The sequence below is a fragment of the Felis catus genome, chromosome A3, assembly GCF_018350175.1.
Source record: "Felis catus isolate Fca126 chromosome A3, F.catus_Fca126_mat1.0, whole genome shotgun sequence".
In the NCBI taxonomy this organism is placed as follows: domain Eukaryota; kingdom Metazoa; phylum Chordata; class Mammalia; order Carnivora; family Felidae; genus Felis; species Felis catus.
The window spans coordinates 110,177,681-110,190,396 of NC_058370.1; the positions used below are offsets into that span (position 1 = coordinate 110,177,681).

Sequence of the window (12,716 nt, forward strand, 5' to 3'; positions counted from 1 at the left end):
ATTGAGGGGGATGCTTTTCCTTCCTCCTATCTGCATGGAGGGAAGGGACTTTTTCTTGCTCCTTGGGAGAGAGAAGTATGGGAGCAAGCTCTGTGAACCGTCGTTCATTCCCTCTCAACAGAGAAGTGTCTTATCTGAGATGTGATTTTGGGAGAAGGAACTTAGCATGTGTGGCCCCGCCCCTGGTGGGTCCTCTCTCCTTGAAAGCTAAATGCTCTCAGAAGGCAAAGGTAGGCTCCATCCCTGGCAAGGCAGAAGTCTGCAGTTGTGTCCAGTCAGGGAGATATTTTAGGGAGCCTAATAGGAGAACAAGTCAACCTTGCTCTCTATCTCAACGTCACTGATAATAAAGCTGACATGTTGATCTCTCTCTGACTCCCATGTCTTCCTTCTCACTTTGTTCCAAAGTGAAGAGAGGAATGAGGGAGTTACCTGTTGGTGTCCTTGAGCCCCATAGCATCACAACAGAGTCCCAAATTGTGTTTGCCCATGTCTATAACACTTGCGTTCTGAAACAGCATTGTTATTTTTTTTTTTTGAAATCAATGAACAACTATAAAGTACAAAGTGCTTCTAAAATCACAAAAAGAACAAAACATATAAAAAGGCCATCTTTCTTTAACTGGCATAATTTGGGAATTCTAACTGCTCAATTGTTTATTTTTAGAAAACAGTAACATTTTCCAAGTTTCTACTTTATTGAGAATAATCTTAGTCATGATCTGCAGAAGTTGGTCCTGGGCAATTTGAAGAGAGGTCTTCTTTATCTGTAATTTATGTGAGGAAAATAAAAGATTAATACTAGTATAGTAAACTACTCTAGAAAATTAGTTCAACATAACATGTAAACACATGTAGCTGTGTTTGCTACTTACTGAGCTAAACTGGGAAAAGATACAACCATAACCAACAATTCTTTACTGTCAAGTGTAAAGTCCTTAAATTCAAGTTAACAGGGCCACCTTGGGGAGAATGTGTTAGAAGGGAAAGTGCTTGGCCCTATAAGGTACCTGGCAAATTTTAAACCCATTTCTTTCCTTATAATAAAAAAAAAAAAAAATGGAGTGGATTTCAGTATTCTGAAACAATATTCTATCTACATAAAAGCTAATTCTAAAAATCTGAAATATCTTGCAAGTAATGCAGCTGAAGAAAGAATCTTTAAAAATAAAGCATGAAAAAAAATTCATCCTCAAGTAACTAAAAAATTCTTCCTTTTGAAATAGAGAACTGAAAAATTCCCTTCTGCACATTTAGTTTCTGAAAAGGCCTCAATTATTTCTATATGCACCACTGCTTTAAGACATGGACCCCACACTGCCATTTGGATGGAATAAGAAATTTCCATTGTCTATGGGAAATGTGACTTACACACACGTGCACACACACACACACAAAATCGAAGTTAAAAAATCAAAGAGCATTCGTGTTCAATATTTTTAAAAAGTGCAAAGTATCCTCTTACCTTCATAGGCTGTTCCACACCAAATACAATACAGATGTTCTTCTCTTAAATAACCAGTCAATATTTGTAATTTTTCCAGTACCTACATGTAGGACACAGGCACATTAATAGTTCAAATTGAACATAATCTTGGTATTCTGGTCTCTTGGATCCTGCCAAATTAGCCCAAGGCCATAAATCTTCTGCTACTCTCTTAACCATGTAGGATAGGTATCAAGGGAAGAATATATTAGAACATGTCCCAGTTTACCAGCCACCCTGATATTTTCACACGTTTGACAGACACAAAGAGACCACTTGTTAACATTTGGAAAATACATTTGGGCTGGCTCTTATTTTAATCAGGATCCTTTAAAAACCTCCCTCTACTTCAAAGAACCTACCTTCCCAGATGGAATGAGAGTGAACACTGCCTCCCTTTGTCATTAAAGTTCTCATCAATGGTCTCCCAGTTAAGTGGAACACTGGTTTTTCAAATTGCAAATGTTTCCTATAAAATTCTTATACACAAAAAAACACAGAAATGGGATTCCTTTCTTGAATAATTTCCACTTCCTTTGAGCTGTGTTTTTTTGCTTTGTTTATGGGTGGAGGAGAGGGGTATTCATTAGAATCACTTCCTGAGGTTTAACAGGCAACAAAGTAGAAATTAAGATAATTTATATTTGTGGCTCATCTTGTCACCAAACTGAAGCTGAGAGTGTAAACCGAAGCTAAAGGAAGAAATTATATAATGGTTTGGGGTCAATAAAATAACCCTATAATATAGTAGTTCTCAACTAGAGGTGATTTTTCCCCTCGGGGAAATTTAGCAATGTCTGGAGATATTTTTGGTTGTCATAAGGGGGAAGTGCAACAGGCACCTGGTGGGTGGAGGCCAGGGATGCTGTTAGAACAGTGTGCCCCAACAAATAATTACCCGGCTCAAAATGTGAATGGTACCAAGGCATACACTTAAGACACCCTGCTCGAGGAACTGGTACCAAAACATACACTCAAGTCTTCACTCTTATATTCATCTTCATCGTGTTCTTTTTCTTCCTCTTCCTCTTCCTCGGTTTCCTCTTCAAGCCCCAACCAGTACCATGCTTCCCTAGGAACCTGAATATTCTGAAAATAAAGAATTATTCCCAATTAAACACAGCTAACCAGAAGACTACACAAGTACAAGCTAATCACAAGTACGTTCATATCGACATGGATTCTTTCTATCAATGAAATATTTACTGATTGCTGCTTCAAGAGTAAAGCCCTGGGCTGCATGAACCATAGGGATGAAGACTCAGTTCAAGTATTGTCCCCCAGTGGCTGCCAGTCTATTAGGGAAATAAGCCATGGGTATATATATCTTAATGGGAATAAAATAACACACATAAGAGGGATGTAGGTGAGGGGATGGGCATCAAGGAGGGCACTTGTTGGGATGAGCACTGGGTGTCACATGTAAGAGATGAATCATTGGGTTCTACTCCTGAAGCCAAGACTACACTGTATGTTAACTGACTTGAATTAAAAAAAAAAAAATCTCATGAGATTTCGTTTTAGATCTCGCAAGATTTACTTGTAGCACACGCACACACACAAAGTACACATCAGCTAGGAAAGTGTCATGACGCAAAATAAAGTGCTATGGGAATACAGAAAAGTGAGAGATTGCTTCCAGAGATCTATTTACATACAAGGGAAATGTTTTAGAGACTTTAATTGAAGTCATTTTATTCTAATGGAAAGATCAAAATAAAAAAATTGCAAAATGAAATACAAATAAAACCAAAAACAGAATTTTAAAAACAGCCAAAATATATAGTAATCTACCATGACTTTGCTAGTTAGGGACACAAGAGGTACTGAAGATGGACTGAAAATAGGCTATTCGTCAAATATTCTGGTGGACAGAATCTCCACACACACTAGCTCTGAGTCTCCAATATCCAAATAAGCAGAGAACGATTAAATATAAAAATGTTATTTGAGCCTTATTGGGTGATTCAGACTACTCCGGTTCCTGCAGCGACCAGGTCATCGTCATGAGTGTCAACCATCAAAGATCAGCCCTGCATGTTAAATGAAAGCTTTAATAGGTAGCAGGCTAGATACCACAGGCCTGGAGTTTCTTTTCTTTCTTTTTTCCTAATTACGTGGCAAATCACACTGGGCGCGGAAAAACCTTTCCAAACGGAACACAGGTGAAAGGCTTGCCTTCTGAGTATCCAACTGCTGGCAGGCTCGCTGGCTTCTTCTAAGGTCCCCTTCCAGCTTCACTTCATCCTGCTTATGTTTCAATCGCAGTCTAATAGAAAGAAAACAATAGTCTACCGAGAGTCTGCCCTCCCTTTATCCATTTAAATGCCCAACTACCAGAAAACATCACAATAAACACGGGGTAAAACCCAAAATAGCTCAAATACCAAGTGTTACCGAAACTGCTCTGCGGCTTTTTCTTCGGCTTGGGTTTTCACGTGGATCTTTCTTCTATAGTTTTCTAGTTTTTCCTCTGCTTTCCGCTTCAGTAATGCCTCATGACCGATGCCACTTTTCCCTGTTCAAACAGCAAACTGCTTTAGAACCTGATGACTTCACACTTCACACAATTCTGATTTGAGTACAATCACTCGAAATTATTTGACATGAAAACACTAGAGATTTTTTTTTCCTAAACCCAAACACACAATTTGAGTTTTACAAAGATCATTAGTCTGATTTAATGAGATAGTCACACAATACAAAATTCCTTAAATTGGGAAAACAGTATCAACTATCATACTTCCATATAAATATAATAACCAAATAAAATATGTATTTTTCTCCTTAATTCATCCAAAGTCTTAAGAAAAACATTGAATGGATAAGTCTGTCTCAGAATACTTTCAGTACATTCCTTTTTTTTTTTTTTTTAAATGTTTATTTATTTAGAGACATAGCACAAGCAGGGAAGAGAGGGAGAGAGAAAGAATCCTAAGCAGACTCTGCACTGTTAGTGGGAAGCCTGACACGGGGCTCAAACTCACAACCTGTGAGATCATGACCTGAGTCGAAATCAAGACTCAAACGCTAAACTGACTGAGCCACCAAGGCACCCCTTAGCACATTTCAATGGGCAAAAAATAGCTTTGCATTTTTTTTTTTAATTTTTTTTTTCAACGTTTATTTATTTTTGGGACAGAGAGAGACAGAGCATGAACGGGGGAGGGGCAGAGAGAGAGGGAGACACAGAATCGGAAACAGGCTCCAGGCTCTGAGCCGTCAGCCCTGAGCCCGACGCGGGGCTCGAACTCATGGACCGCGAGATCGTGACCTGGCTGATGTCGGACGCTCAACCGACTGCGCCACCCAGGTGCCCCTAGCTTTGCATTTTTAATGGTTATGATTTCCCCCCATATTTTTAGGATTTAAATTTTATTTTATACTCAAACTGTTATTTTTAGTTTAAAATATTGAGAAGTTTAACTAAGAAATATTTTACTGGGGGCTTCCTAGGATAAGAACTGTAACAGTGCTACCACAAAAAAAACCCATTTGGTATGCAAGTTTATGTGCTAGATCTAAGCATAAGTTATTATTACTGGTAAATATGCTCAGAAATAATTATATACCTGTTTTGACATTGAGAGGAATTGGTTCAACAATACCACCTCCTAAGAAAAGAGAACAAAAAAAGAGAACACACATGACTTTAGAACTTCTTCCTCAAGCTACAGGTGAGTGTAGTACGCAGCTTTACAATGTTCTGTACATATCCCTTCCAGTTTCGATGCCATTTGAAATTGAAATCTGAACATGAATACTCTATAATCAACCACCTCCCTTGCCTTCAAATATCTACTCCTCAGTAAGACTGACCCACAGCCTCCTATGCCATCTGAAGTTAGGGTTTCAGCAAGGGAAAACACTGATATATGTCCAAGAAAGTGGCAGCTTCCAGAGAAAGCAAAGCCTTGCTCGGTGAAGATCAAAGCAATTATAATAAGGAAGAAAAGAAAAATGGCTTACAGAATCTACTATGAATGTATGGCCTCTACACCTTCCTAAATAGGGAGGCGAGCTCACTGGGGTACCTGGCACAGGTACAGAGCGAGCAGGGCGGTGTCCTGCCATCATCCTCAATGTTGCTTCACTGTCCTTTGGCTGTTGTACTTCTCAACGCTTCTCTTATCACCATTGTTAGCTGCTGCCTCCGTTGTAAGCCTCGTCCACCCCCGCTATTGGTGCCTTGAAGGCGAAGTGGGGCTGGTAAGTAGCTCTTGATGACACACACTTGTCTAAAGTGGTGTAGGAAGACACTGTTCTCTGTATGCTTGTTATACCTAGTAGCTATGTTGCTTTACTTTCTGTGTAGATGGATAAGGAGTCCTCTCTGGCACTCATCAATAGAGCACCATTTGGTGGTTAGGAACACCTGCTTATGTCCAGATGGAACTTACCACTTTTGCCAAGGGCCTGACCACTTTTATATCCCATCTTTTGGAGCAAAGCAAACCCTTTGTTTTCACAGCCTAGTGCATTCTTCAATCCAATGTCACGTCTTTCTTGTTCTTCTTCTCTTAAACTCTTCTGTCTGTTTTTCAAATTAGCTTCCTGTTGCTTTTCTTCTTTTCGACGGGCTTCTCGGATTTGCCTCAGCATTGGCAATCCTGGTCTGATGTCTTGTCTGAAGAATAATGGAGAAGGTTATTTTAGACGAGGACATGCAGTTTTCTCGTAACTTTGCTACTTACTTACCTGACGCTACTTAATATTTCAGCACCACCACGATGACCACCTTTGTTTTCATTGATCTTAGAACATAATCAGTGACCTCTGAGAATGGCTATTTTAGTAAAAATAATGAAAGCTGGTGCCAGACTGTAGGAAGCTAAAGAAAATAGAGAGTTGAAGAAACAGTAATTTTAGACTAATTTTTCTAGGAGGTTGGAAATAATAAAGAGCAAAGCTGAATACGAGCTAGAAGAGACAGTAAGATGAAATAAAGCAAAAGTGTAAACTTGCTTGGAAGAGGAAAATAACAAGAATCAAGGGCAGAAGTCAAATGTTTAGCATTAAAAGGGAAGAAAAGGCTCCTGGTATCTTTGTACAGAAATGTAAGAGGTGTTTCCACAAAGCAACAAAACTGACTTTTCAACTCACATTTAAAATCAATGTCATCACTTAGGAGTCTACATTAATGTCTTATATATATCACTACATAAGGTGTGCAAATTTACTTACTGGACATTAATGAAGGAATCAGACATATAGTCCTCTTCTTCTGCCATGTTCAACTTCATATGGCAAAAGTATCTACAAATCAAAGAGGATAAAGTAACAGCACCTTTTTTTGTTGTTGTTTGGTCGAAAATGGAAATAAACCTTTCTCTGGAGCTCTACCACACATTCAAGTGCCTTCTGACACCTTTCTGTGGGAAGCTCTCCAACGACTCGTTCTCTTCCATTCCAAACCTCCATTATCCCCTAATTTTTTCAAATAAATGTCGCTACAATCTCCCTATTCCTGACCTCGTATAGCCCTCTGCCAATTCTTCCTCTACAATATTCTTCAAAAGCTTTTTTCCTATAGTTGTGACCATTGCTTCAGTTCAGGCATTTCTTTCTCACCCGAACTATTACAACAACTTCCTAATTAGTTTCATTGTGTGTGGCCTCTCCTCTTCCAGTGCATCCCCTACACTCTCTGCAGTGTTTTTTTTTTTTTAAAGACAACTTTTTTTTTTTTTTTTTTTTTTTTTAGTTTATTTGGGGCTCCTGGGTGGTTCAGTTGGTTATGCATCCAATTTTGGCTCAGGTCATGATCTCATGGTTCCTGAGTTCTCCTTCAGATCCTCTGTCTCCCTCTCTCTGCCCCTCCCCAACTTGCTCTCTCTCTCTCTCTCTCTCAAAAATAAAATAAACATTAAAAAAAGTTTAAAGTTTATTTTTTTTTAGTAATCTTTGCACCCAAAGTGGGGCTCAAACTCAGAACCCTGAGATCAAGTGTTGCATGCTCTTCCTGCTGAGCCAGCCTCTCCAGAGTGGTTTTATAAAAAACATAAGTCAGGTCACTTAATCTGTCTATTTCAATCCCTCAATAAACTTTACTCTGCAGACCCTGGAGGACTAGTCACTCTAACACTGTAGCAGGAGGGATCCTTCAAAATCTCACCCCTGACGCTCCTTTAGGGCTCCATATTCAAGTCACATGGGTTTCTCATTGTTCTCTGAACATACACAGACATTTCCTTCCTCCTTGGCCTAAGCTCCCCTCCTTCACGAAACCCATCCTAACCATTCCAGGCCTCTCTCTACAGCACTCCATGTTCAAGCTGTCCACTTGGAACTTGGTATACTTAACATCTCACTTATATGGAGACATTTTTGAGGAGAGTTTCCATCCAAAATAGTTAAAATCATGTAATTATTTTCTCTTACAGGGATAAAATAGTTACCCAAAAAAGCACATCTCAAACTTTATTATGTATATGAATTGCTTCAGGATCTTCTTAAAATCCAGAATCTGATTCTGAGCTAGAGCTTGAAGTTTTGTATTTCTAATAGGCTCCCAGATGATATCAATGCTTCTGGTCCAGAAGCTAGTTACAGACGGCAGTCATTTGCTGCAGTACACACAGGCTGTTTTGGCCCACCCACCATCCTTTTCTTTGGGAACCCAACCCTCTGCCCTCCACTGGGTTCTAGTGGAGGGTGGCAAGCTCTGTCTTCTATACTTCCCTGGGCACAAGATGGCCAATTATAGTTCACTATGTCCCAGCAACAGAGGAGGTGAGGACCTAACCAGGTCAGATAAGCATGCCTTATGGGGGAAAAGAGATCTCTTCACTGGAGTTTCTGAACAGGGAGTATGTGAAGGTGGGCTCCAAAGGGCCATCTTCCTGGCCATATGAAGAGATCCCACTTGCAGAATGAAGCCAGATAGAAAAAATGGGCAAAGATAGGCCTGACACCTTGCTTAGCCACACCCCCACAGGACACAGCAGCGATAAAAATTAAGCCATGAATGAAAGTTCAGCTAAGCCATATTAAATTAGGGTTGGTAAATTTCATGCCAGCCACTGCGGTCATACAATTAACCGGAATTAATAGACCCACAGCATAAAGCGTGTTATAGAGGAACCCCTCCCCACCCCGCGCTAAAGTTAAATTTTAACTCAGCTGTAAAAAGCTACAGTTAACATAAAAATATGGCACGAAAGTAACTGAACACCTCTGATCACACGATAGCTAAGACCCAAACAGGGATTAGATACCCCACTACGCTTAACCCTAAACTTAGATAGCTAACTAAACAAATCTGTCTGCCAGAGAACTAGCGACAGCTTAAAACTCAAAGGACTTTGCAGTGCTTTATTTTATATCCCTCTAGAGGAGCCTGTCCTATAATCGATAAATCCCAATATACCTCACCACCCCTTGCTAATCCAATCTGTATACCGCCATCTTCAGCAAACCCTAAAAAGGAAGAAAAGTAAGCACAAGTATCTTAACATAAAAAAGTTAGGTCAAGCTGTAACCTATGAGGTGGGAAGTAATGGGCTACATTTTCTATCCTAGAACACTTTTCCACGAAAAGTCCTTATGAAATTAAGAACCAAAGGAGGATTTAGTAGTAAATTGAGAAGAGAGAGCTCAATTGAATTGGGCCACGAAGCACGCACACACTACCTGTCACCCTCCTCAAGTGACAAAACCCAAAGACAATCTATTCAAACTATAAAAAACACAAGAGGAGGTAAGCCGTAACAAGGTAAGCATACTGGAAAGTGTGCTTGGATAAAACAAGATGCAGCTTAAACAAAGCATCTGGCTTACACCCAGAAGATTTCATATCAAACTGGCCATCTTGAGCCAAAACTAGCCCAAATAACCATAAATTCAACTAACGTAAAACAATAAATCAAAACATTTAGTTAATTCTTAGAAGTATAGGACCATATAGCCCTAGTTATTGTAGCAGTTCTTATCCAAACACCATGAAGCTATTTAGGAGCAACAGCCCTAATAATTGCCCACAGATTAACATCATCAATACTATTCTGTCTCGCAAACTCAAACTATGAACGAGTACATAGCCAAACAATAATCCTAGCATGAGGTCTGCAAACACTCCTCCCCTTAATAGTCGCCTGATGACTACTAGCCAGCCTTGCAAATCTAGCCCTACCCCCTACTATTAATCTAGTTGGAGAACTATCTGTAGTAATAGCCTCATTCTCATGATCCAATATTACTATTATCCTCAAAGGCACACACATTATTATTACAGCCCTATATTCCCTTTATATACTAATCACAACCCAACGGGGCAAATACACACACCATATCAAAAGCACTAAACCATCATTTACATGAGAAAATGCCCTAATAACTCTCCACCTACTCCCGCTCCTACTTCTATCACTAAATCCCAAAATCGTTCTAGGTCCTATTTACTGTAAATATAGTTTAATAAAAACATTAGATTGTTAATCTAATACTAGAAGTTTGAATCTTCCTATTTACCGAAAAGGTATGCAAGAACTGCTAATTCATGTCTCCATGCATAAAAGCATGGCTTTTTCAACTTTTATAGGACAGAAGTAATCCATTGGTCTTAAGAACGGGGCGGGGGGGGGGTGCCTAAGGGGTTCCAGCTTCTTTTTAAAACTCCCCCTTTGTGGGTACAATACACTTCAACATGATCCATTCGCATCAAGCATAAGGATAAACTTTGTAAAGCCACCATGACGGTGGCTTGGACCACCAGTGGAAGTGGACCACCGGCAGAAGTGGTGAGAAGCGGTCGGATTCTGCGTATATTAAAAATTTTTTTTAAGTTTGTTCATTTTCGAGAGAAAGAGAGAGACAGAGAGCAGGGGAGGGGCAGAGAGAGAAGGAGATACAGAATCTGAAGCAGGCCCCAGGCTTTGAGCTGTCAGCACAGAGCCCGACATGGGGCTTGAACCCACGAACCACGAGATCATGACCTGAGCTGAAGTCGGACGTTTAACCAACTGAGCCACCCAGGAGCCCCTGAGCGTATTTTAAAGGTAGAGCTAAGGAGACTGGCTGATGGATGGGAGGCGGTGTGTGAAAGAGCGATGTCAACGATTATGTTAAGGCTTTTGGCCTGAACACCTGGAAGAATGGAGTTACCAGTTAAGAGTGGTTAGACTGTAGTAGGTTTGGTTCGGGTGAAGTCTTTTGTTTGTTTGTTTGTTTGTTTGTTTTTGACATAGAGCAGGCAGAGGCGGTGGCAACAAGAACGCTGCTTCAGACACACGGAGAATCCCATTATACATCCAAGTGGAGAGAAGGGCTAATTAGCTGGACATACAGTAGAAAGGTAACCAAAAAGCCTCAGTCCCCAAACCCCCCCTTAGGGACGGCTGATTTCTCCCTTCTCGCGTCCCGCCCAGCTGCAAGCGTCACAGTCAGGAATGTGGGTGATGGTGTGATAGGTCAGTCACGACCAGCGCACAGACCACCGCCCTTTACCATTCTATCAGGTGTCCCCATTCCCTTACCTGGTAGCTCTACTCGCCCCGGGTCGGCTTGTGGGAGCGCGCGCTGCGCATGCGCCCACCCACCTGCACAGGACTTCTGAGCCTCAGCTCCCACCTAAGCTTCTTAGCGAGCAATCGATTGGAAACCTGCGGCGGGAGGAGCCAGGAGGATGTAGTTAGTGCGCTTGCGCAACACGAGCCTTCCGCGCACGCGCTCTCCTCTCGTTTCCTGCTGGCAGGAGTGCGGGAGGCGGGGCATCCGGGTCGTTTGGCAGCTGCTTCTGGCCCCGGAACTCAGCTGTTCAGCCCCTGCCAGACTAGGAGGTGAGGCCATCCCCGTTGCGGCCAAAGCACGCACGGTGACACGCACACACACCCCTGTCCCCCCGTATGTTTTCAGAGGACTGGGGAGGAAAATCGAATTCGTAGGGAACATTTTTCTTTCTCAGGCTCCGGGCTTGGTTCCGAGCCACCGCCTCCTGTAGTTGACAGCCCTGAGTGGCTCCTGCGAGGCCTGCGGCGGCCTCTTAACATTTCCCCCCAGGCCGGGCGCTGCGCTACGGCGGTCCTCGGAGTAGCCGGGCTAACCCAGACCCGCAGCGCGCGCAGCCTTTGTGGGCTGCATTTCCCCGACCGCCCGGGGTTGTCACTAAATCTTCGGCCACAGGGATCTGGCCTTCCCCATCCCGTCACCGTAGAAGACTCTTGTTGCAGACTTCCAGTGTGAGATCTTTATTCTGGGAGTTTTGACGTCGTCCTGGGCCAGGGGAGGGTAAGGGTGCTGTGCACTGAGCCGTGGGCGAGAAAAGAGGAGGGTGGATTGTCAGGCCCAACCGGTGTATGATCTTGGTGCCGTGGTTTTCCCATTCGTGGAATGGGTTAATGACATATGTTTTGCTAGGCATATTTCTTTTGGAATAACGTCTTCTTTGCAATATTTTTTTTAAAAAGCTATCTCTATGCCCAACGTGGCGTTCAAACCCAGGACCCCGAGTTCAACAGTCGCATGCTGTACTGGCTGAGCCAGGCAGACGCCCTGTTATTTGCAGTATTGATTTAAGTTGTCCTTTTTTCATTCTTCTTCACCAAGCATGACTCATTTATGTTTGTTTTTGTTTTACCCTTGTTCTTTAGAATTAGGTTCTTGGGTTTTGCCTCAAAGAAGTAATGTAAATTTCCCGCAAATGAAAAGAGAAGTAAAACCACACTTTTCAATTCTTAGTGGTTGCATTCACTAAGCTTTGACTTTTAACATTAAAAAAAAAAAATACTTACAAGTATTTCTTGATTTGTTAAGGTGTGACTTTTAAACTTCAGTAATGGAGCTGGCCCACAGTTTATTGCTAAATGAAGAAGCTTTGGCTCAAATCACTGAAGCAAAGAGACCAGTTTTTATCTTTGAATGGTTGAGATTTCTTGATAAAGTATTGGTCGCTGCCAACAAGGTATAGTATTGCTTTTTTTCCCAGCTGGGTTTACATAATGAAGAGTATTATATGTTCATGCTTTGTAAGGGAGCACGCATTATGTTTTGGAAAGGTTGTGGGTCACTTATGGAATTGAGACTATAACACAGTAATAGAAATTTTTGTCTGTTCTTTTTCTATTTTGTGGCAAAACCAGAATCTCATTTGAACCTAGCTCTTTGCCTACTTCATGTCTCTACCCGGACAACTGAATGTGACTGGAGAAAAATATGATTATATGACTTTTAAATTCACTCATCTCCACCTTGCAAGTGGTCCCTCCGCGCTGTCTAGCAATCCCAATATCTTCAC

General features: G+C 41.5%; 2 protein-coding genes across 5 annotated transcripts in view; one reads left to right on the forward strand and one right to left on the reverse strand.

The window, feature by feature from the left end:
* Positions 1-512: 512 nt before the first annotated feature.
* Positions 513-11,099, reverse strand: GPATCH11 (G-patch domain containing 11). Of its 3 annotated transcripts, none has more exons than XM_006930360.3 (9): positions 11,023-11,099; positions 6,671-6,742; positions 5,887-6,113; positions 5,059-5,100; positions 3,884-4,004; positions 3,665-3,755; positions 2,459-2,575; positions 1,466-1,547; positions 513-767 (listed from the first exon to the last, which is right to left on the reverse strand). In XM_006930360.3, the coding sequence occupies exons 2-9, from the start codon at positions 6,727-6,729 to the stop codon at positions 712-714; spliced, it is 795 nt and encodes a 264-aa protein (XP_006930422.2). In that variant the 5' UTR covers positions 6,730-6,742; positions 11,023-11,099; the 3' UTR covers positions 513-711. The 3 variants fall into 3 exon arrangements, 2 of the variants coding, with proteins under 2 accessions (XP_006930422.2, XP_003984373.2); XM_003984324.5 differs by having other exon boundaries at positions 10,960-11,096; XR_006595815.1 differs by having other exon boundaries at positions 614-767; positions 2,385-2,575; positions 10,960-11,096.
* Positions 11,100-11,137: 38 nt separating this feature from the next.
* HEATR5B (HEAT repeat containing 5B) overlaps positions 11,138-12,716 on the forward strand; it is a 99,301-nt gene continuing 97,722 nt past the window's right edge. For both annotated transcript variants that reach the window (XM_006930362.5, XM_045054693.1), the window contains exons 1-2: positions 11,138-11,262; positions 12,236-12,383. In XM_006930362.5, coding sequence (XP_006930424.2) covers positions 12,258-12,383 — 126 coding nt within the window. In that variant the 5' untranslated portion in view covers positions 11,138-11,262; positions 12,236-12,257. The remainder of the gene's footprint in view (positions 11,263-12,235; positions 12,384-12,716) is intronic.

Excerpts from the sequence above, each read along its gene's own strand:
- GPATCH11 (XM_006930360.3), bottom strand. The coding sequence starts at position 6,729 with ATGAAGTTGAACATGGCAGAAGAAGAGGACTATATGTCTGATTCCTTC. Across the intron at positions 6,114-6,670 it reads GATTCCTTCATTAATGTCCA|ACAAGACATCAGACCAGGAT; the intron begins GTAAGTAAATTT and ends ATTATTCTTCAG. Across the intron at positions 768-1,465 it reads GTGTGGAACAGCCTATGAAG|ATAAAGAAGACCTCTCTTCA; the intron begins GTAAGAGGATAC and ends CATAAATTACAG.